This window comes from Scyliorhinus torazame, chromosome 10 (genome assembly GCF_047496885.1).
Source record: "Scyliorhinus torazame isolate Kashiwa2021f chromosome 10, sScyTor2.1, whole genome shotgun sequence".
In the NCBI taxonomy this organism is placed as follows: Eukaryota; Metazoa; Chordata; class Chondrichthyes; order Carcharhiniformes; family Scyliorhinidae; genus Scyliorhinus; species Scyliorhinus torazame.
The window spans coordinates 141,146,006-141,170,119 of NC_092716.1; the positions used below are offsets into that span (position 1 = coordinate 141,146,006).

The window sequence follows — 24,114 nt, forward strand, 5'->3', positions numbered from 1 at the left end:
GTGACCCAGCGGGGAATCGAACCTGGGACCCTGGCGCTGTGAAGCCACAGTGCTATCGATTTGTGCTACCATGCTGCCCTAAATTATGATTTTTAAAAAAGGAAACGTGCAAGGCAAATGTCCCAGGATCCAGCCGTCAGTTTCTTCAGCCACAGCCTAAATGTTTGGACCGCTCTTTCAGCCAGTCCGTTTGTGACCAGGTGGTAGGGAGCAGTCCTCACATGTCGAATCCTATTGGCGGAGGCAAATGCTGCGAACTTCACGCTCGTAAACACCGTGCCGTTATCGGACGCCAGTACCTCGGGAATTCTGTGCGTACTGGAAATCTGGCATCGTTTTTCTACAGTGGCCCGGGCGGTTGTTACCTGCATCCGCACCACTTCCAACCATTTAGCGTGAGCGTCTACCAGGAGCGGGAACATCGCTCCATGAAAAAGACCCACAAAGTCCACATGAACCTGGGCCCAAGGCCTTCCGGGCCATTCCCAAGGGTGGAGCGGGGCTGCTGGGGGTATTTGTTGGTACATCTGACATTGGGGGCATCGCTGGGCTACTCTTTCAATGTCTATGTCAATGACGGGCAATCAGACATAGCTGCGGGCGAAGATCTTTATTTTAGTCACTCCGAAATGCCCATTATGGAGGTCTAGTAAGAGCGCCGCACATCCATGCTCGGGGACCACCTTCCGGGTGCTCCGTAAGAGCACATCGTCTTCGATGCTCAGTTCTTGCATCTTCCCCGTGTAAGCTTTCAGGTCCTCAGGCATCATGTGTGTGAGACGGGAGAGTTGCAGATCGTTCTGGGTCCAGCCACGGATGCGTGCTGCCGTGACCAGTCACGAGTCCATGAAATGGAGGGCAGCTATTATATCATCGGCCGTGGCGAGAGTAGGCGGCTTAGTGGCAGCGGTAGGCAGCTCAAAGCATCCGCGAGGGGTATATGGGCCCTAGATCGGTGTTCCAATATGTAGTCGTGCGCTGCCAACAATAGCGCCCAGCGCTGGGCATGGATGGGGGCTATGGGAGGAATCACACGGTCCTCCTTGAAGAGCACCAGAAGGATGGTGAAGTGGTGCCCGTAGAAGAACTGGTGGAATTGTTTTATACCGAATACCCTGGCCAGTCCTTCTTTCTCCACTTGTGCATAATTTTTCTCTGCATTGGCTAATGTCCCAGAGTCAAACGCAAGAGGACGCTGGAAACCATCTTCCATTACATGGGCTAGCATGGCCCCCGATGCCATCCGGGGATGCATCGCAGGTCAGTAAGACTGGCCAAGAGGGGTCAAAATGAATAAGCAGTCTAGAAGAGAAAAGCTCTGCCAAATGCTGCCTGTCCAGTTTCATTACTGGTACGACCGGCGTGCCCAGTTGTAAATTGCACTGGTCTTATTATCCCCAGGTTTTCCATGCGGCCTAACTCGCATCTGCCTTGGAATGCAAGGTGTATGAAGTGGGGTGCGGGCAGAAATAGTATGGCTGGGCCATGGGATCCACGCTTATTCAGGCTACGGCCAACATGATGGTTCCCAAACCTTCCTGGAAAACGATCAGAAACCTGGCCAATATGCCTTCAGGGCCATGTGGGTGCATTTGGCAAACACTCTACCAGTCTAAGCGGAGGTGACGGAGCCATTTGTGCCCCAACAGGCTTAGGCCGCTCCCATGTACAACAACCAGTGGTAAATTTGCTGACTGGCGGCCATGTTCAATGGGATGGCGATCCTGCCCACAATCACGAAAGGCTCGCCCATGTAGGTCACTAGCCTTGCCTTGCGTTGGTATTGTGGAACGTCAGCGGACAAATCCCGTAGCGTACGCAGTTGAAGGTGTGTCGCTTACTGACAGACACGGCAGCCCCTGTATAAGTTCCATGGGGGTTGTGTGCCCATTTTCCTGGAGCAAGATTTGGATGGACTCAATTCTTGGTGCAGCTGCGCAATATAGTTGTTGGTATGCCTGACGGTGCGGTCAGTGGGCGTCTCCTTGCAGGACCTTCTGTGCCCCAGATCCCTGCGTCCCGCGGCTACTGCTGCAATGTTTATACTCCCAGTCCTCCTGGTCAAGGGAAAGGTTTTGGCGGTGTTCCCAAGGCCTATTCCGGCATCTTGCCCCTTGCATGTAGGTCCCAACATTAGGGAACGGGTTCTTCAGTCCTAGCGGGCTGTGCGCGGGGCCTGTTTTGGCACCCGAAAGTGACCACCGCCACCTCCTGGAATTCGTGGGATCCCTGTTCGCTTTCCCTGAATACAGCATTTTCCACGGCTCTTCAGAGGTCTAAACAAGCTTCGGCTAGTTTTGTTTTGCTTAGCCGCATACCCACATACTATCCGGCCGTGTCATGCTGCGCCAAGGTTGGGATGAACTCACAGGACTCAGCTAGTTTCCTGAAGCAAGCTGGAAATTCACTGCTGTCTTTGCCTTGGGCGTGTATAGCTGTGTGGAACCAGAAATGGTGCATTATCAGTGGCAGTTTCGGGTCGAAATGTCCCCCTACCAGGGAGGCGAACAAACGGGTGTCCAGGGGGTCCGGGTGGGTTAGACTTTTTACATTGCTGTTTGTGGGCCCCCCACAAGCTGTCAGCAAGGCAACAATTTGACGCTCATCATCAATAATCGTGTTGGTGCGGAAGAAGAACTGCATCCTCTCTAGTCCCCAGTCATCCGTACCTGCATTGAATGGCTCCAACCTCTCAATATACGGAATTGTGATGGCTTCCAATGGAGCCTGACGAGGCGTAGATGAGGTAAACCGGGCACATAGCAACCGGTGTTGTCGCCAGTGTTAGATTTGAGCTAAGCAACCACGCCTAAGCAGCAGTTTTGAGCACAAAGAGGTTTATTACTCGCTACAGTCAAACACAACCACTCCATGGAGGATCTCCTTCCCCGACCTGGGGTTGTGGTTTTTATACTAGAGGGGCGACCTGTTATGACCCCTGATGGTTCCTATCCCGTGACCTCCATTGGGTTTATAACAGTTGTGTTGATCCATATTTTAAAACCAGAGAAATGCTGGGGAATCCCCTTTGGAGGTTTTCAGGTGAGGGTGCGCAAGGCAATTGCCACAAATCCTCTGGGCTGGGGTGGCGGTTGGGTGTTTCCGCATCCGCGGGTCCACCATGCCTTCCCCTGGATCATGTGTACCCATAACGGGGGCAACTCCAGCTCCTGCCTCTCTGTCTCAATGACCACCCATAACTACCACTGACCGTGGAAGCCGCTGGCCACGCGACTGAAGGCTATTGCTAATAGGGAATTGGCAATCACAATAAAGTGTGCAGCTCTCAAGTGCATTCCCATGGGTAGGCATGCCATGTCGCAGGTGGGGGTTATTGCCTAGCATCCCAATCAAACCATGAGGCCTCAATACTGTGCCTGAACACTGGAGAACTCAACACCACGGACGCAGCAGCTAACATCCGAACACCCAGGGACTGGGCCTCAGCACCAGGGACATTTCTGTGACCAGAGGGTGGACCACGGTGCACCTCGGTGGAAACCAGCGCCCAGTCCAGGTAACCTGAGTAGTGGGTGTCTGGGGTACAGGGCCTGGGATGCGGCTGGGGTGTCTGGACAGGGAGGGCTGGGTTGCACCCTGAGGGATGGCAGGGGATGTGAGGAGGGGAGCAGTGGGGAGCATTGTGGGACTGGATGGTCCTGGGGCAGAAGACACCGCTTGTTGTCAGTCTCTCACTCTCCCCAATTCCTTACAGATATTACACAGGATGGATAATATCTTGGACCCCATGGAAGCTGCTCTCGCGATGTTGCTGGCAAGCCAGGCGTCTGGATGCTGGAGAAGTCAACGGTAGCAGCATCGGCATAGGCTTGAGGTGACGGCCCATGAGCAGGGCCCCATCCCACACCCAGAGGACCCCCCCCCCCCCCCCCCCCCCCCCATCAGGCCAGGGAGGGACCCAGAGGGAGAGGCTAGCGACAACCCAAATTGCGCAGCTAACACTGGTCCTTCGATCAGATGATGGAGAGCGTGTGCCGCAGGAGGCTCCCGTGTGGTGACTGTGCCATATCCTTGCGGACTTGGCATCACATGGAGGAGGAGGGTACCCGAAGGCAGCCCTGACCTTTTACACCTGAGGATCATTCCAGGGCTTTAATGGGGACTTGTGTGGAAGTTTACAAGCTGCAGCGCTTAAATGCATCCCGGTTTGCCCGGGCAGCTATCTATATAAACTTTGACCTAGACCAGTCCCAATAAGATGCCCAGACAGCACGGATGCCCCAGTTCCAGGGGGTAATAGATGTGTCAGCACTGTCAGTGGGTTACTGTCAAAGGCTGGGGAATTATGATAACCCACTGTGAGCTGACCGCTGGTGCTCATCAATCTATGCCATAGTCTGACTCCTGCCTGTCCACTGAATGTGTACTTACACCCATCACTTGCATGTGGTATACCTTGGGGGGAAACCCAGGACCACCATGACAGGGAGGCTGGGGCAGACGCATGAAGGTCGGCCTGCATTGCGGAATAACGTGCCAGAGGCATCACATATATCTCGGGTGCAACATGGTTTAATGCTGTGTATTTGTGACCCCAACTGCCCCTCGCCCCGATGGTGCCTTCCCCTCCCCCTTCCCCCTCTTATCCCCATCATAACCCCGTGCCCTGTCAGTAAGCCTGCCGTGCTTTACCACTGTGTCTAGGTGTGTCCGCAGGATGCACATCAGAGGTGGAGGCAGCCTGCTACTTACCACGTCCCCATGGTCTTCGGTGCCCCTGGCGGTATCCTCTGGGGCCGGGGGGCCCCGGTCAATCTGCCACCGGCATATGACCCGCCAAACCACCCTGTTCCAGAGGCTGACTCCAAGACACGCCGTTGTCATGGTGGAGGGGTGGGGAACTCAGGGGAGCTGGTGGCTCCGGGTTGGCACTCAGTACCCCCTCCTCCCAGTCGGTGCCTGGAGGACCCTGGTGGGTCACCTCGGGACGGAGGGGCAGCTCTGTCATCTGGCTCTGCCAACCCTGGCAGCTCTCCAGTGTCTGCACCATGGTGTCATGCCCTTGACGGTGCTCCTCAGTGACTGGGACATGCTGTGGAGTGCCCGGCAAGGTCCACTTTAGATCGGGTCATCTCCTCCAGCGACTGGGGTAAGCTCTGGAGTGCCTTGGCAATGCCCATCTGAGACTGGGACATGCTCCGCAGTGCCTCAGAAAGGTCCACATGGGACTGGGGCACGTCCCCCAGTGACTTGGACATGCTGCTGAGGCACTCAGCCATGGCCGTCACAAACTGAGCCAAGCCTTGGACACCTCCACCTGTGCTGCCGACATCGTGCAGCAGGCTCTCCACTGCGGTTGTCACCCTAGCAGTGTTGGCCTTGATGGGATCCAGCTGGGTCCTGACATCCAGCAGACCTCAGACTGCTGTCTCTCCTGGACATTCCTGTGCATCTGCAATTGTGTGGTGCTCACAAGAATGTGCCACAGATGTCTTTCCACTACTTTCGCCCACCTCGGTGTCTATCTCTGAGCTGGAGGAGGGTGGGGATGACAGCTGCGACGCAAATATGGTGGTCTCCTTGGAGCTCCTATTTAGCCTTCACCTCACCATTTACAAAAGATTGCTCATGCCTTTCCCTCATTTGCCTGAAGTTGGCTTTTGAAAAGTCCACTAAGCTCCCGAACATTAAATCAAATTCAAACTTGATCTTTTTGTGCTTTTTATCGCCCAATGTTTGCAAGACATTCACATCCTATACATAACCGTGATTATTTGTTGAGCAGCATCGGCTTGGTGGTGAAAATAATTCTTTTGTCGCAATCTACCAGCTGCGTTGCGCTCGAGGTAGATCTGGGAACGAACTCCCGCAGACCTCCCGGCAGCCTTTACGCCTCAGAATCGTGCGGCGGAATCAGATCCAGCCCAAAAGGGTGAACAATTGCCTCGCTCCTAAATAGGTTTTAAACCTGCTTGGCGAGCATACCCGATATCTACCAGAGTCCCATGATCCGCCATTCAGTACTGGTCAACATGAACGTGGACCTGGCAGAACAGCACCCGGGCAGTTTCCCAGGCCCTGGGTGGCCAGGGAGAGTGTAGGGTGTCCCCCTGACTCTCTCCCTAGAATGTCAGCACCTTGGCACTGACCGGCTTGCACCCTGGCACTGCCACCCTGGCACTGTCAAGGTGCCCAGGTGGCACTGGCAAGCTGGCAGCTTCACTACCAGGATGGCAGTGCAAGTGTGCCTGCCTGCTAGCGTGGCACTGCCAATGGTCAAGGCCTAAAGGGGATCATGCCCATGAGCGGAGGCGGAGGGGGATATGAAGGATGGGGTGCAGGGTAGGTAAGTGGGGGCCTTTAGGAGGTTTGGGGGGTGATGGGTGGGGGTCTTGGAAGGGGGGGGCTGTAAGAGGGTGTGAGGGGAGGCTGAAGAGGTGGGGCCCAATGGCAAGGTGACCTAATTTGGAGGGGTGTAGACTAAAGCCCATGTGTGTGGAGGGGTGTCATTGCTCATCGTGGGTGGGGTGGGGGACCCACAAGCTCACTTTGAGTTCAGGGCACTCTTTCAAAATGGCAGTCTGATCTCTGAGTTCAGCTCCCCAGTGATGAAAAAAATTCTAAGGGCGCTATTTCCCGGCAGCGTCGCATCTAAGCGAGAACGCGACGAGGCTCTTAAATCACGGGAGAGGCCAAAATTGACAACCGCGCCGGGTGCCGATCTATTTGCTATCTCATTGGCCCGCTCCCATAAGCGAAATCAGGATCCCGTCGTATCATGGCAAAAAAACAATAATCACCACTTAAGCCCAATCTCTATACAATTAAAGGAAGTGACCACCTATCTAATGCCTCCCGTGATCTAATGCCCTCCCCAGCAAGGCATATCAATTTAATAAGCTAAACAACTAAGATGAATTCATCACTCAAGCCTGATCGCCTGGAGCTGGATCCACAGGCAGCCGATGCCACTGCAACATTCGAGCACTGGCTAAGCTGTTTCGAAGCGTACCTCGGATCCTTCACCGAATACTTCACCGACCTCCAAAAGAAGCAGATCCTCAACGCACAGGTGAGCCCGCAAGTTTTTCTTCTCATCAGGGACGCCCCCTCGCATACGGAGGCGATAATGCTGCTGAAGGGACAATATGTAAAGTCTGTGAACGAGGTGTCTGCTAGATACCTTCTTGCCACGAGACGACAATGCCCTGGGGAATCAATAGCAGAATTCCTGCGTGCCTTGCGGGTACTCAGCCAGAACTGTGATTGCCAGGTGGTATCGGCTACCCAACACACGTACCAGCCTCCCCGAACAGGCGCCGGAATGTGGCGATGAGGGGCTTTTCACAGTAACTTCATTTGAAGCCCACTTGTGACAATAAGCGATTTTCATTTCACGGAGCTGTTGATCAGGGACGCTTATGTCGCGGGCATGAAATCGAGTTACATCCGCCAGCGATTGCTAGAAGGGGGTACTCTCGGCCTCCCAGAGACAGTGCAGCTCTCAAACTCCCTGGAGGTGGCCTTCCAGAACATGGAGGCCTACACCTCCAACCACGCGGCACCCTCGTGGACCTCGTGGGCGCCGCCATCCTCCGACCCGGGTCCGGCGCAAGCCTGTGCCGCGCAGTAGCCCGACGCCAGAAGCCCGAAGTGCCACTTTTGCGGCCAAGGCAATCATCCCAGACAACGCCGCCCTGCACAGAACGCGACTTGCAACGGGTGTGGGATGAAGGGCCACTTTCGAAAGCCTGCCAGGCTCGATCTCTCCCTAAAACTTCTAGGCCCAGCAGCGCTGCCTGCTGCCTGTCGGAGCCGCCTCCAGCTGCCACGCCACCCGCCATGTGCGACCCGTGAGCGCCGCCATCTTCCCCTCCATCTTCGATTTTGCCCACCACATGCAACCCCTGGGGGCCGCCATCTTTAATGCCATATTGTACTCCACCCGCCAAGTGCGACCCATGGGGGCCGCCATCTTTGACGCCATCTCTGATGCCACCCACCACGCGCAACCCATGGGGGTCTTGGGACGACTCCGCAGCCTCCCGGGAGCCATGCTCACCCGGTCGTACGCTGGCCGCTGCTACTTCCGACCGGCCTACCCATCACCTTCCAAAGCTCGCCTCCATCACGCTCGACCAGTCCCGGCCTCATCACCTCACAAAATCTACGATGACCGTCTGGATCAACCGGCACGAGACTGCCTGCCTTTTCGACTCCAGGAGCACAGACAGCTTCATACATCCAGGTACGGTAAGGCGCTGCTCCCTCCCAATTTTACCCGCGACCCAGAAAATCTCCCTGGCTTCCGGATCACATTCAGTAGAAATCCGGGAGCACTGTGTCGCTCCCCTTACTGTTCAAGGTATAGAGTACACTAATTTTAAGCTCTACGTCCTTCCCCGTCTCTGCGCTGCCCTATTACTGGGGCTCAACTTCCAGTGCCAGCTCCAACGCCTTACTTTAAAGTTCGGTGGACCTCAGCCCCTCCTCACCATCTGTAGCCTCACGACACTTAAGGTCGCCCCACCCTCGCTCTTCGCTAGCCTCACCCCGGACTGTAAACCCGTCGCCATTAGGAGCAGACGATACAGTGCCCGGGACAGGGCCTTTATCAGGTCGGAGGTCCAGCGACTCCTACGAGAGGGGATCATTGAGGCTAGTACCAGCCCCTGGAGAGCCCAAGTGGTGATCGTCAAGATTGGGGAGAAGTCCATCGACTACAGTCAGACCATCGACCAGTACACGCAGCTCGACGCGTACCCCCTCCCCCGTATATCTGACATGGTCAACCACATTGCGCAGTATCGAGTCTTCTCCACAGTTGACTTGAGGTCCGCGTACCACTAGCTCCCTATCCGCCCGGAGGACCGCCAATACACTGCCTTCAAGGCAGGTGGCCGCCTCGACCACTTCCTCAGGGTTCCCTTCGGCGTCACCAATGGGGTCTCGGTCTTCCAACGAGAAATGGACCGAATGGTTGACCAGTACGGGCTGCGGGCCACGTTCCCGTACTTAGATAATGTCACCATCTGCGGCCATGACCAGCAGGACCACGACGAAGATCTCCGGCACTTCCTCCACACCGCTAAACTCCTGAACCTCACCTACAATAAGGAAAAATGTGTTTTCCTCACAACCCGCCTAGCCATCCTTGGCTACGTTGTGGAAAATGGAGTCCTAGGGCCCGACCCCGACCGCATGCGCCCCCTCATGGAACTCCCCCTCCCCCACTGCCCCAAGGCCCCGAAGAGATGCCTGGGGTTCTTCTCTTACTATGCCCAGTGGGTCCCTAATTATGCGGACAAGGCCCGTCCGCTTATTAAATCCACTGTTTTTCTCCTGACGGCTGAGGCCCGTCTGGCCTTCAACCGCGTCAAGGCAGATATTGCCAAAGCCGCGATGCACGCTGTGGACTAGTCCGTTCCGTTCAAGATGGAAAACGATGCGTCGGACTTTGCTCTGGCCGCAACCTCAACCAGGTGGGCAGTCCCGTTGCCTTCTTCTCCCGTTCCCTCCATGCCTCCAAAATTCGACACTCCTCCATCGAAAAGGAGGCCCAGGCCATTGTAGAAGCTGTGCGACATTGGAGGCATTATCTGGCCGGCAGGCGATTCACTCTCCTCACTGACCAACGGTCGGTTGCCTTCATGTTCAATAATACACAGCGGGGCAAGATCAAGAATGACAAGATTTTGAGGTGGAGGCTGGAGCTCTCCACCTACAACTATGAGATCTTGTACCGACCTGGGAAGCTCAATGAGCCCCCAGATGTCCTATCCCGCGGTACATGTGCCAGCGCACAAGTAGACCGACTTCGGGCCCTCCACAATGACCTCTGTCACCCGGGGGTCACTCGTTTTTTTCACTTTATCAAGGCTCGCAACCTGCCTTACTCCATCGAGGAGGTCAGGGCCGTGACCAGGGACGGCCAGATCTGCACGGAGTGCAAACCGCATTCTATCGGCCAGACAGAGCGCACCTGGTAAAGGCCTCTCATCCCTTTGAGCGCCTCAGCATCGATTTCAAAGGGTCCCTCCCCTCCACTGACCGTAACGTGTACTTCCTCAACATTGTTGACGAATACTCAAGATTCCCCTTTGCCATCCCATGCCCTGACATGACCTCTGCCACCGTCATCAAGGCCCTGCACAGTCTTTTCACTTTGTTCGATTTCCCCACCTACATCCATAGCGACCGGGGTTCCTCCTTCATGTGCGACGAGTTGCGTCAGTTCCTGCTTACCAAGGGCATTGCCTCCAGCAGGACGACTAGCTACAACCCCCGGGGCAACGGACAGGTGGAGAGGGAGAACGCGACGGTCTGGAAGGCCGTCCTCCTGGCCCTACAGTCTAGAAGTCTCCCAGTTTCCCGCTGGCAGCAGATCCTCTCCAATGTGCTCCACTCCATCCGGTCGCTCCTGTGCACTGCCACCAACGAGACCCCTCACGAACATATGTTCGCCTTCCCCAGGAAGTCCACCTCCGGAGTCTCGCTCCCGTCCTGGCTGACAGTCCCAGGGCCCGTCCTCCTCCGGAAGCATGCGAGGAGCCAAAAATCAGATCCCCTCGTTGAGAAGGTCCTGCTCCTCCATGCCAATCCGCAATATGCCTACGTGGCACATCATGATGGGCGACAGGACACAGTCTCCCTCTGGGATTTAGCACCTGCAGGCTCCCCAGGGACCATCACCACCACCCCAACTCGACACCGTCTCCCTCCACCACTACCCGGCTACTTCAAGGTCTGGCACCCGCAGGCCCACTGGCAACCATCACCACCACCCCCATCCATACACCGCCCCCCCTCCACTGACACAACTACTGGGTGAAGAAGAGGACGACATGCTCCCGGACGCACAGGTCTCGACACTGGTGCCCATACCACAGCCGGGACTGAGGCGATCACGACGGAAGGTCAAGGCCCCGACAGACTTGATCTTTAAGTCCACTTCATTCCCGCTCGACTCTTTTTTTTAACAGGGGGTGAATATGGTAAACCACTGTATTGTATTGTACTGCTGTATTGTTACATGCCTTGACTTGTCCCTACTGGCTCCGAACCACTGTAGTATATAATAGGTGTATTGTGGTAAACTGCCATTGTATTATATGTAATGTGGTAATGCCACTGCCTGCTGGCCCCGCCTCCCCTCGGGCTCGGTATAAAGGTGGCTGGTCTCCGCCGCTGCCTCAGTTCGGGATCCAAGGCCAGGAGGCTTTCTGTTTAGTTTATTAAAGTCTCAGTTACGTTCACTACTCGTCGTGTATTCATTGATGACATATCAGAAGTGACCACCTATCTAACGGCCTCCCGTGATCTAATGCCCTCCCCAGCAAGTAGTCACATGGGCGCCTACTAGTACTCCTTTTGAAAATGTGAATCTGACAGAAGGACTGCTGTTGGGCCCGTGGAGGATAGCAGCCATCTCTGCTCCCAGGCAATGAGCCTGGGGTCACTGTCCTGGTGCTCAGAGCTGGTTGGGGGATCTCCCGGGAGGGCCAACCTCAGTTGGGATGGTCCATCATCGGGGTGGGAGAGGGGGGGGCGGGGGTGGGGAGCAATGTTCCAGAGCTGGGGGCAGTGACTGGCCATGGGGTTGGAGTGGTGTGGGGTGGGTTTCTCAGTGCCCGCGGGTCCGCCATGCCATCCCCTGTACTGTGTAGTCTCATTCTGGGGGCAATCCCAAGCCCCAGCCCTCTCGCCCCACCGACCACCAATAACTCCCGTGGCTCAAGGCTATTGCTAATAGAGAATTGGCAATCATAATTAAGTGGGCACTTCACATAGCCCAAGTGGATTCCCGTGGTTGGGCAGGCCATGTAGCATGTGGGGATTATTGCCTAGCATCCCAATCAGTCCGTGGTGCCTGGACACGGCCTGAACACTGCGGGAGGAAACACCATAGATGCATCAGGCAACATCTGAACACCAGGGGCTGGGCACCAGCACCAGGAACACCTCCGTGGCCAGAGAGTGTGTGTGTGCACTGGGGAGCCCATTCTCAGTCTCCTATATCTATCTATGTGCGCTATTAAGAATATAAATTACATTGTAAACCTTCCTTTGTTTACATTTTAGGTGAAATTATATATAATTACACAGATGATGCTGGATATTGCATCTTTGCAAAATGCAATGACACTTGTGATATTGAAAAACATATCTGGCCTTGTGGAACCACAATGCCTCCTCCTACAAGTGCACCTACAAGTAATGTCAGCTATACAACTGTATCAACTGAATCTTCCGCAGCACCAGTAGAATGTCCAAATTTTGATCCTCCAAGAAAGGCAAGTATATGTTACTTTATAAAGGCATATTTTTTGTCACAAGACAATGTCAGTTTTACTGTGCAGTGAGCAATCACCATGTTATTGATGGCACAATAATTATGTCACTACATGCATGAGCATGGTGTATTAAATCAAATCAGTTATACCATATTATAGTTACCATAACCGTCCTGTTTAGCAGGATACTTCCAACCTAAGGAGCCAAACGTTCAAACTCAAGATGTGTTTAACATTCACAATCAAGTTGTCTTGAGATCTGATTGAGCTATTTTAAGCAGCATTATGTAGTACAGTAAAGACCTTCCGTGCGCAGGGGTTATGTTCACAGAAAATTACGAACAACGGACATACTTCATAATGGGAGTGAATTAAATGATACCAGCCAGCCCGAAATTTGACATTTTTCGAGGAACAGAGGCAGTAAATACTATATCAAAACTAATTCACGCAGAATTTGTTTGACAATGCAAGAAATCAAGAGCAGTGTAAAATTTGTCTCACAGAGGAAATAAAAATTATGTCACACTTAAGAGTACTTTCCTTGAGAGTAGAAGTAAAGGCAGTGGGTGAAGAGGCTGATGTAGACATTGGTGTGAATGAAAATAATGATGTTATTCTTGATTGCTTTGCCTTATGCTTTTCAATGTTGTAAACTTCTCGATAAGGAGCAGTAGCAGTGTCTATAGTTCTACAAAAGACAAGACTTCCCATGCTTGTATGTCTGTTGCCTGTTTTTTCAAATTTTCAGCTGACCTTGTGAAATGAGATGTCTTAGGTTCCTCTCCCACTCCTGTGTCTGTTTAATTTAATTTCATCAATTCAACCAATTCTTTATTTCTCTATTTTTGACCAATGTGCCAATCAGGCGGGAAAAACAGGGTTTAGCCTGCTGGCTGAATTGCTGGCTCTTCCGCTGTATTTTTTGACACATGGTAAATGGGATGAGTATAGATTGGTGTTTGATGGCTGGCATATATACGGTGGGCCAAAGGGCCTGTTTCTATGCTGGATCACTCTTTGACATTCGTCAAAAGAAAATCAAGGAAGTGAGTTCCATGATATCACGTTGGCAGTGCAGGCTCTTTGGGCACCATTTTTAAAGATGTAGAAATAAAAACAAACACCGACCCCATAGAAACAGAATCTGCCCCAATCGTCACAGAGTCCCCCCCCCCCTAATGAGCATAGAACCACCCCGGCAAACCCCCCACCTGAAGTTGTGTTTGGGGTAAAAACAAGTGTCAGCATCTGGATGTCTCTCTGTGAGAGAATGTTGCTGGCCAGGTGCATTATTGAAGATTGGTACGATCTTGAACAAAAGACTCTTTTCCCTCAGAATAGTCTGAAATCACTCTTCAGATAACTCAGGCTTGTAACTCAGGGCGCGATTCTCCGTCCTCGTTGCGCTCTCACTTAAGCGATAAAAGGCCAGTGACTAGCAGGAACGGCTGAAAGTGAGGCGCCAAACAGTTTGCGATGCAACCGGCCCATTCGCGTAGGCGATATCGGGACCTCACCGTAATGCGGCAAGAAACCAATCATCACCACTTAAGCCCTATTTCCGTGCAATAGGGCGCCACCCCATGTCCAACAGCCTCCTGTGACCCATCGGCTTCCCCAGGATGTGGCCACACTGGCGCCGATTAGTACTCCTTTTGAAAAATGTGCACCTGGTGAAAGGGCTTCCGTGGGAAGCCGGGGAAGTGAGTAGCCATCTTTTCTCACAGGCAAAGAGCCCGCGGGTGCTGGGCTTCCCACTCCAATGCTCGACGAGGGGTGGGGGACACACAGCTGGGGGTGGGGGGGAACCCTCCTCAGGGGTGGGCTGCCTTCCGAGGGTGGGGGATAGGTGCTGGGGGGCACCGGAGGGGGCAACTGCCCGCGGCACTACCAAACCAACCTCTGGATTGTGTGTATCCATTGCGGGGGCAATCCTTGTCCCTGCCCATCTGCCCCATCGATCACCCATAACCCCCACTGGCTGCCGAGATCTCTGGCCGTGCAGCTGAGGGCTATTGCTAATAGAGAATTGGCAATCATGGCTAAGTGAGCACTTCACACAACCCAAGTTGATTCCCCTAGGTGGGCGGACCATGTAGCATCCCAATCAGACCTTGATGCCTGGGCACTGTACCTGAACATGGCAGGAGGCAACACCAGAGGCAGCAGCTAACATCCGAACACCCAGGGGTTTGGACACAGCTCCGGGGACATGCCCACGGCCAGAGGGTGGGTGAGTGCCATGGGGAGGAGACCACCTCCCGGTCCAGCTGAAGTTATGAGAGAGAGTCTGGTGTCCAGTGAGAGGAGCCCGCTGCGGCCGGGAGTGCTTGGGCAGGGCATTCCGGGTAGGGAGGAGAGGGGGATCAATGGGGAAATGGAGGGTCCTGGGTTGGGAGCCACCTCTGTTTGTCAGTCTAACACCCTGTCCCAATGCCTGACAGATATTGAACGCTATGGCAGGGATTTTGGAGCCAGAATCTGTCCTAGTGACGCTGCTGCTAGGCCAGACGTCGGAGATGGAGGCACCAGCAGAGTCTGCAGATGCCCGAGGCGACCCATGTTCCAGATCTCATCCCACACCTGAGGACCCGGCCGCCCATCAGATCAGGAAGAGACCCAGAGGGGGATTCCCACGCTGACCCAGGATGTACAGGCATCGCTGGTCGTTTGAACAGATGACAGACAGCGCATACCGCAGGAGGTTCCACCTCAACAAGGAGGTGGTGAGTCATCTGTGCCATGTCCTCATGGACTTGGCACCACATGGAGGAGGATGACACCCACTCCCGGTGACCGGCAAGGTCACCGCAACCTGAACTTTTATGCCTCGGGATCATTCCAGGGCTCGAGCGGGGTCTGTGTGGTATCTTGCAGGCCACAGCCCACAGGTGCATGAAACAGGTTACGGATGCCCTGTTTGCCTGGGCGGAAAACTACATAATGTTTGACATGGACCAAGCCCAGCAAGATGCCCGGGCAGCAGGTTTCTCTGCCATCGCTGGGATGCCTCAGATCTTGAGGCTAATAAATGGCACACATGTTGCCCTGTGCGCACTGGGCTATCTGGGAGTGCCCTACGTTAACAGAATGGGGTTCCACTCCCTGAACATACAGCTCGTGTGCGACTACCAGATGAAGATAATGCACGTGTGTGCGTGCTTCCCAGGAAATGTACATGACACAACATCCTGGGGCAGTCAGTCATCCCCAGCCTCTTTGAGGACCACCCCAGGATGGGCAGTTATCTCTTGGGGGATAAGGGGTGCCCGCTGAGGAGCTGGCTAATGACGCCAGTACAGTGGCCGGAGACCGAAGCGGAGACCCGGTATAACGAGGCCCATGTAGATGTAGCCACCCGGCCTGTGATTGAGCGGTGCATTGGCTCCTCAAGATGCAGTTCCAATGTCTCAACCACTCTGCTGGTGCACTCCAGTACCCCCCACCCCCCCCACCCCCGACCCCACCCCCCGGAGGTTTGCCTGCTTTCTGGTGGTCTGCTGTGCCCTCCACTACCTTGCAAAGCAGCAGGGTGAGGAGCTGTAGGCTGGTGATGAGGAATATGTGGCCACCTCTGAGGAGGAGGACAGTGCCGAAGAGGCGGGTCCGGACCAGCACGGGCTGGAGGACCAGCCCAGGCAGGAACAAGAGGACCAGCCAGAGGCTGCAGGACAGACGGCAGAGACGAGGGTCCGGCAACCCTGGAAGGATAGGAGGGCCCTCGTACTCACTCGATTCACTTAGGATGTGGCCTGTGCTACGTTCTTGTGCTTGGCCAGTTGGAATAAATGCACTGTAGAATGACTAGTTCTTAGACTAGTTAAAGTTTAATTATTTAACAAATGCATGGTAAAGATAACTATAAAATATCATCAAAAATTACTAACGATAATAAATTAACTATGAGCTATTATGACCTTCCACAACGAAGACTGTCAATCAACTATCTGAGTTAGCAGTGTCACGTGACTGTTCTCTACTGCCACTGCTGGCCGGAGGTCTTGTCTGTCATTATATACATAACTGTTTATGCATATCATCACAGCCTGGTCAGTCATCGCTACCTGCGATGGGCCCTGAGATTCACATTGGGATGGAGGGGCAGCTGCTTCTGCCAGCCCTGATGGCTCCCCATGGCCTGCACCATCGTGTCGATGCTCTCAGCGATGCTCCTCAGTGACTGGGACAAGCTCCGCAGCGCCGCGGCCATGCGCAGCTGAGAGCAGGACATGTCCCGCAGAACCTCTTCAAGGTCAGTCTGGTACTGGGTGACATCCCCCGGTGAGGCGGACATTCTGTCGAGGCCCTCAGCCATGGTCGTCACCGACTGGACAACGCCTTGGACACCTCCACTAATGGTGCTGACATGGTGCACCAGGCACTCCACTGCAGTCGCCACCTTAGCAGTGTTGGGCTCAGTACCACACATTGCCGGTGACATCTCCTGCGCCCATAGCCTCTGGGACTCCTCCAATCAGCCATGGAGGTGCTCGAGTGTTGCTGATATCTCCCTCTGAATATCCCTATCATCTTCGTCAGCTCCAGGATGGCCTCTTCCATAGGCTCAGCATCAGGCTCGAACCGAGCTTGGTCCTGGGATCCAGCAGATTGCCGACTGTTGTCTCGCCTGGGAGTTCCTGCATCCACCTGATGCACATCAGCAGATATGTGGTGCTCACCAGATTGTGCCCCAGAAGCCTGACGACTAACATTTCCCACCAATGTGCATGACTCTGCACTGGTGGAGGATGCAGATGACAGCTGTGACGCATCGATTGTGAGTTGGGTGGGAGATTTGGGTGGGGTGGATGCTCACCTGAGGGTGGAAAGGTCTCAGGGGGTGGTGGGGTTTTGGTGTCAACTCACTCGTGCTCCCGGCATAGGTTGTTGACTTTTTTCCGGCACTGCAGTCCTCCTGGTCACACTCCCGGCGCTCACAGCCACCACCACCTCGTTCCAGGCAGCCCTGGCTTCCCTGTGGATGACCCTCCAGGACCCTCGGGGGAACAGGACATCTCTCCTGGCCTCCACTGCGTCTAGGAGCCTCACTAGATCTGCATCCCGAATCTTGGGACCGGTCTCCTGGGTGCCATTGTTGCGAGTTGGCTGGGGTTGGCTGAGCAAGTGCTGCTTAAGCGATCGATCTTGTTAGCAGGAATCTGGCGGTCGCAGTGCAAAGGAATCGGCTGGCGAGCTTTCAGTTGCGGCGAGAAGCCCGCAGGGCCTCGTTAAGTGAACCAATTAATGTTGAATAGCATTGCCGTCCTCGCTGGGCCAAGTGCCGGGAAGCTCGCAGCAGTTCCCGCTCGCCACCATACTTAGAAATCTTTCCGGAGAATCGCACCCTCAGGCGTGAAAGACTGGCAGATTAAATTTATTTTTCCTTTTAGAGGTTTGAGGGTTTATGGCCAATAACATTGGTTTACATTAAATAACAGCCACAATGGCACATTTGTTGCTTTAAAAACAGGAGCTGTTCTTTCTTCTTATGATAGATCGGGCCGGGTTACGCTTGAGCGTGAGTGCAACGGGGTCGTTAGATCATGGGAGAGGCTAAAATAGAGAACCCGCGCCTGGCGCAGATCAGGTGCGATCGAACCGCACTGCTTCCGTTGACATAATCAGGATCTCGCCGTAGCGTGGCGAGAAACCAATATTCACTACTTAAGGCCATTCTGCACACAATGGGTGTGATTTAATGGCCATGTCGCGCATAAGCTAGAGTTCGACGAGGCCATTAAATCTCAGGAGAGGCCAAAATCGAGAACCGTGCCAGACGCCAATCCGTTTGCAATCTAATTGGCCCGCTCCAATTGGTGAAATCAGGGTCCCACCTTAGCATGGCAAGACACTAATGATCACCATTTAAGTCCAATTACCATATAATTAATGAATGCAACAACCTTTCTAACTGCCTCCCGGAATCTAATGCCCCCCCCCACCCCGCCTCCCCCACAGCAAGTGGTCACTTGGGTGCCGATTAGAACTCCTTTTTAAAAACGTGTAGCTGGCGGAGGAGATTCTACGGGGACCCGAGGAGATGAGTAGTCAACTTCGCTTCCGGGTAATGGGCCGGGGGAATGGGTTTGCTGCCCCAGAGGGGGAGTAGGGGATACCCCGGGGGATCAGCCTCGGTCGGGCAGGGCCTCCATCAGTCAGTGGAAGGGGAGCACAGAGCTGGGGTGGAGTGGCCACCCATGGCCTAGGCTGGTCTGGGCTGCTGTAGGGGCAATGGTGTCTCAGCACCCATGCCAACCCCTGGATCTTGTGGCCCTATTCCGGGGCAACACTAACCCCTGCCCGCCTGCACCACCGACCACCCATAACTCCCACTGATCGTGGAGGCCTCTGGCCGCATGACTGAAGGCTGTTGCTAATTGGCAATTGTAGTCAATTGAGTGCTTCACGCATCCCAAGTAAATCCCCGTATGTAGCGGGCCATGTGGCATGTGGGGATGATTGCCTAGCATCCCAATCAGACCATGAAGCCTGTACACTGTGCCTGAACAGGAGGCAGCAACACAGATGCAGCAGCAAGCATCCGAACATCCAGGGGTTGGGCCCCGGCTCCAAGACATTTCAGCTATCAAGATGGTGGGTATGAGCACTGGGGAGGGGACCAGCGCCTGGTCAAGGTAAAGTTACATGCTGGTGTCATGGCTACAGGGTGTGGTATCCAGTGAGCAGGGACCCCCACTGCGGCTGGGTGTGCGTGGGCAGGGCGTGCCGGTTTGGGCGGGAAGCAATGGGGGGACTGGAGGGTCCCGGGTGGAAGACACCGCTGATTGACAGTCTCACACCCTCTCCCAATTCCTTACAGGTCTTTCATGGTATGGACAATCGGGCCCTACTGAAGCTGCCCTCGTTGTGCTGCTGGCAGACCTGGCGGCAGCAGCCTTGACAAAGTCTCGAGGCAGCGGCCCTTGTGCAGGGCCCCAGCCCACACCCTGAGGACTGGGCCACACGTCAGGCCAGGGAGGGGCCCAGAGGTGAAGCCAACGATGACACAAGGTGTACAGGTATCGCTGGTCTTGAACAAATGATGGACAGCATGCGCCACGGAAGCTCTACCTCAACAAGGGGATGGTGCGGCATCTGTGTCCTCGCGGACTTGGCACAATGTGGAAGAGGAAGATACCTCCTTCCGGTGGCCATCAAAGTAACCAAAATCCTGATTTCTGCACCTCAGGAGCATTCCAGGGCTCGAGCAGGGAGTTATATGGCATCTCACAAGCTACATCCCACAAGTGCATCCGTGAAGTCACAGATGTCCTGTTTGTCCTGGCAGTGGACTATATGAACTTCGACATGGACCAAGCCCAACATAATGCCCGGGCAGCTGGTTACTCCGTCATCGATGGGATGTCCCAGGCCTAGGGCCTAATAGATGCACCCACGTCGTCTTGAGCTCACTGGGCCATCAGGGTGTGCCCTCCATCAACAGAAAGCGGCTCCACTGAACATCTATCTCATGTGCAACAACCACATGAAGATCATGTACGTTTGTGCACTCTTCCCAGGGAGTGGGCTCGACAGCTACATCCTGGGGCAGTTGGACATCCCAGAATGGCCGGTTTGCACTTGGGGGGTAAGGGGTACCCGCTGAGGACCTGGCTAATGACGCCAGTACGAAGATCAGCGACCGAAGCAGAGACCCGATACAATGAGGTCCATGCAGCCACCCAAGCTGCCATTGAGCGGTGCATGAGACTCCTCAAGATGCGGTTCCGATGCCTCAAATGCTCTGATGGTGCACTACAGTACACCCCCCATTGAGGAGCCCGCTTTGTCGTGGTCTACTGTGTCCTCCACAACCTGGCACAGCAGCGTGGTGATGTGGTGGTGGAGGGACATGTGTCCACCTCTAAGGAGGAGAATGAGGATGAGGAGGCACCGAACGAGGAGGGGCTGGAGTACAAGCCCGGGTTGGATCCGCAGGACCAGCTGGAGGATGAAGATAGGCAGCAGCGACGAGGGTACAGCAAGCTGAGAGGGCCAGGGAGGCCCTCATCCTCACCTACTTCATATAAGACGTGGCCTTGTCCGTCATTCCTCCTCTCCCCAACGCCCCGTTTCCACCCTCCTCCGCCATCCCTCAGAGTTCCCCTTCCTCCCCCATTCCCCAGCCCCCTTCACCCTTGACCCCTCCGCCCCCATTTTCCACCCTCCCAGGGTCTGTGTAGCTTTACTGCAGGATAATGGGACTGTGTTAGTCCTCTGGGAGCTGAGGGCCCCAGCGCACTTGGCAGCTGCACAAGCCCTGCTGTACCACCCTGTTCTGCGTGCTGACTTCAAGAGGCGCCATTGCCAAGGGGGGTGGGTCTCAGGGGAATGGGTGGACGCCGTTGCCACTCTGTAGGGTGGCTCTGGGATGGCACCCAGTGCCACCTCCTCTTGGTCACTGCATAACGGGCCCTGGGTTCACCTTGGGACGGAGGGCCACCTGGATTGAACTCCAGCTGCCCCTGCGGCATCTGGCTCTGCCTGCCCTGGCAGCTCTCCAATGTCTGCAACACAGTGTCGAAGCCCTCAGCAATGTTACCCAGTGACTGGAACATGCTCTAGAACGCTCCGGGAATGCCATTTGCAACTGGGACATGCTCTAGAGTGCTCCGGGAATGACCATTTGCAACTGGGACATGCTCTAGAGCACCCCAGGAATGACCATTTGCAACTGGGACATGCTCTAGAGCGCCCGGGAATGACCACTTGGGATTGGTAGACCTCCCCTAACGACCGGATCAAGGTCTACAGTGCCTCGGCAATGCCGACCTGAGATTGGGACATGCTCTGCAGCACATCGTCAAGGTCCGCCTGGTACTGGGTCACATCCCCCAGCGACTGGGACACACTGTCGAGGCACTCAGTCATGGCCGTCACTGACTGAATCATTCCTTAGACACCTCCACTAATGCTGCCGACGTCATGCACCATGCTCTCCACTGCGGTCACCACCCTAACAGTGTTGGCGCATTGTCAACGACATCTCCCGTGTCCATACACTCTGGGACTCCTCCAATCAGCTGTGGACCTGCTGGAGGGTCACTGAAATCCCCCTCTGAATCTCACAGCCGCACTCGAACATCTGCATCAGCTCCAGGTAAACGTGGTCCAAAGGCTCAGCATCTGACTTGGGACGCAGATGGGTCCTGGAATCTAGCAGACCTCTGATTTATGTCTTGCCTGGGCATTCTGCCTCCACCTGATGTGCATCGGCAACTGTGTGGTGATCACCAGAATGTGCCCAGAAGCATGACCACTACCATTGCCCACTGAGGTGTCTATCGCTACGCTGGTGGAGGGTGGGGATGAAAACTGTGATGCTACGATGGTGGCATCCTCAGAGCTCTCTTCCAAGGTGCTCTCATGGGAAGCAGGGGGGTGACCATCCCGAATGGTCCGTCGCCGTCAGATGGAGATCCATGGACATGTGATCAGTGGGAGGGATGGGTCTGTTTGTATGGCATTAATAACTCACGTGTGACAGGTCATCTGGGCGGGAGCCGGTGGGTCTTCGCCTCTGCGTCATACGCCAACCTCAACGTCGGTTAAAGGTTTGCCCTCGGCAATCCCTGCGACCTCCAGGGCCTGTTCCTTGTCGGGAGTGAGACCTCTGATGTCCGGCACCCTGCCGCCCGTCCGGGCGCTCTCCCGTCTGTTGTAGACCAACTTCTCCTGCGGGGACACAGAGGTGGCATTGTTAGCCGTCCGCGTTGTTTATCATCGGGATGGTGGGGACGGATTATGCTTGGGGAGTGGAGTGGCGCCCGTCCTATGGGGGTTGGGGAGATGGCTCTAATGGGTGGGTGGGTAATGAGGAGTACAGGGGAGGGCCAGGGGTTGGGGATGGTGTGGGCGGTACTGCTGGACATGGATGGGCTGGGGCACAGAATGATGCTGGGCGGGAGCTGTGGCATGCGCATACCCATTGGTGGGGGGGAGAGGAGGGGTGATATCAGGGGTCCGATGCCAACTCACCCATGCGGTCCGGTGGAGGTCGTTGATCTTCTTTGAGCAGTGGGTGCCGGTCCACCTGGTCACACTCCAAGCTGCAGTGCTGCCACTCCCTCACAGGTGGCGCTGGCTGCCTTGTGGCTGACCCTCCCAAGACCCTCGGTGGAACAGGGCATCCTGTCTGGCCTCGACCGCGCCCAGTGATCTGCCCAGGTTGGCATCCCCAAATCGTTGGGCTGGTTTTCTCGGCCGTATAGCTGCGAGCTGAGTGGGGTTGATTGTGAAGGAAAGGTTTATGTGCTGCTCTCTCGTGTTAGCGGCCAAGCGCTGCCCAGGAGAATCAGGCGGCGGGACCATAATTTGCAGCGTGACGCCCATGGGGCCTCGTTAAGTAGCGTTTCCCACTCACTACCACACTTAGAAACTTTATGGTTTAATCACGCCCAATTAACGGGAGCGACCCCCTACCTAACGGGCTCCCTTGATCTAAATGCCTCCCCAGCAAGTGGTCACGCGGACGCCGATTAATACACCTTTTTTAAAACGTGAAGCTGGCGACAGGACTGCTGCGGGGACCTGGGTAGTGATTTGTTATGTTCTCGGTGTAACATAAGCGGCTTCCTTGTGGTGCACTTGACAAAGGAAGGTTCAGACGTGGAGATAACTTCAACACGTTTATTAAACTATTTACACTTCTATTACTCGGGTTCGACACTACTGCTAATCCTATTATAGCTAACCAGACTGACTAACCAGTTGATGCAATCCACGTGGTGGGTGTAATATTGAATCAACCCTGTCTCCTCAGTAGCCTGGCTGCAAGCTGTGCGGTGTTAGCTCTGCAGGATCAGTTTAAGTGCTGCTCTCCCTTGTTAGTAGGGACCTTGCGGGTCCGGCCACAGCGAATCAGCTGGCGGACCATTATTTGCGTCTGAAGCCCGTGGGGACTCATTAAGTGGTCCAATTAATTTGGGAGAGGTGACGGCCTCGCGTGCCAAGCATCGGGGAGCCCGCAGCAGTTCACGCTCGCTACCACACTGAGAAACTTTTCCGTTAAATGGCACCCATAGGTTCTATCTGCCACTTTCTTCCAGGGCAGGCTGGTTTTGTCTGCATTAAAAATCTTCTCTGTCTGGTAGCCTCTCTCCTCAGTGAATTTCTGCAGCACCTTGGAAAACTCTCCTGCAGCTGCATGGTCAGCTGAAGCAGTCTCTCCCACAAAAGTCACATTATACAGCCCAAAATCAGCACCGTGTGCTGGTACAATTGAAATGCTGAGGGCTGGATTCTCCCAAAATGGGACTATGTCCCCATGCCGGCGTAAAAACGCTGGGGTTTTACTCTGGAGTTACCTGCATAAAAGATCAGTTAATTCAATGCCCTGCAGGGGAATAGCAGGGACACAGAGTAATTCACGCAGCATTTGCTGCGGATACGGGCCCCCGCACGTCCGGTTTTGAGTCCGTGCATGCGCACGGCGGCGGCCCCCAGCGGCCGCGCAGAGCGCCATGGCGGACTCAGACCGCGGAGGCAGACTGAAAATTTAGACCCCACCAATCGGCCACGGCCGAGGATCTGACCGCGCGGATATTAAACCCGGTCACCTATAGGTCCCACCCCCTCCCAGTGTCCAATCCACCAGGGCGGCCACTGTCTGAGTCGGCAGCCACTACGCCAGCATCCCGACCGGCAATAGCAGGTTAGAATCACGCCGTCGGGAACTCGGTCGGTAGGGAGCGGAGGATCGCTGGGCGGGCCTCTGTCACTCGGCCCCCAGCCGCGTGGAGTACTGCACGATCATGCCGATTGTCGGGTCCCGGAGAGTCGCCGGACCGGCGCCGGGCCCGATTTTGTCGCGTGACTGCGGAGAAGCCAGACCCTCATTTTTAAAGATTGGATGGCG

General features: G+C 55.0%; 1 protein-coding gene across 1 annotated transcript in view; it reads left to right on the forward strand.

Moving 5' to 3' along the window:
- Window positions 1–24,114, forward strand: part of LOC140430262 (uncharacterized) — a 210,357-nt gene that overhangs the window by 115,726 nt on the left and 70,517 nt on the right. Inside the window, exon 30 of the mRNA XM_072517687.1 lies at window positions 12,043–12,254. Coding sequence (XP_072373788.1) covers window positions 12,043–12,254 — 212 coding nt within the window. The remainder of the gene's footprint in view (window positions 1–12,042; window positions 12,255–24,114) is intronic.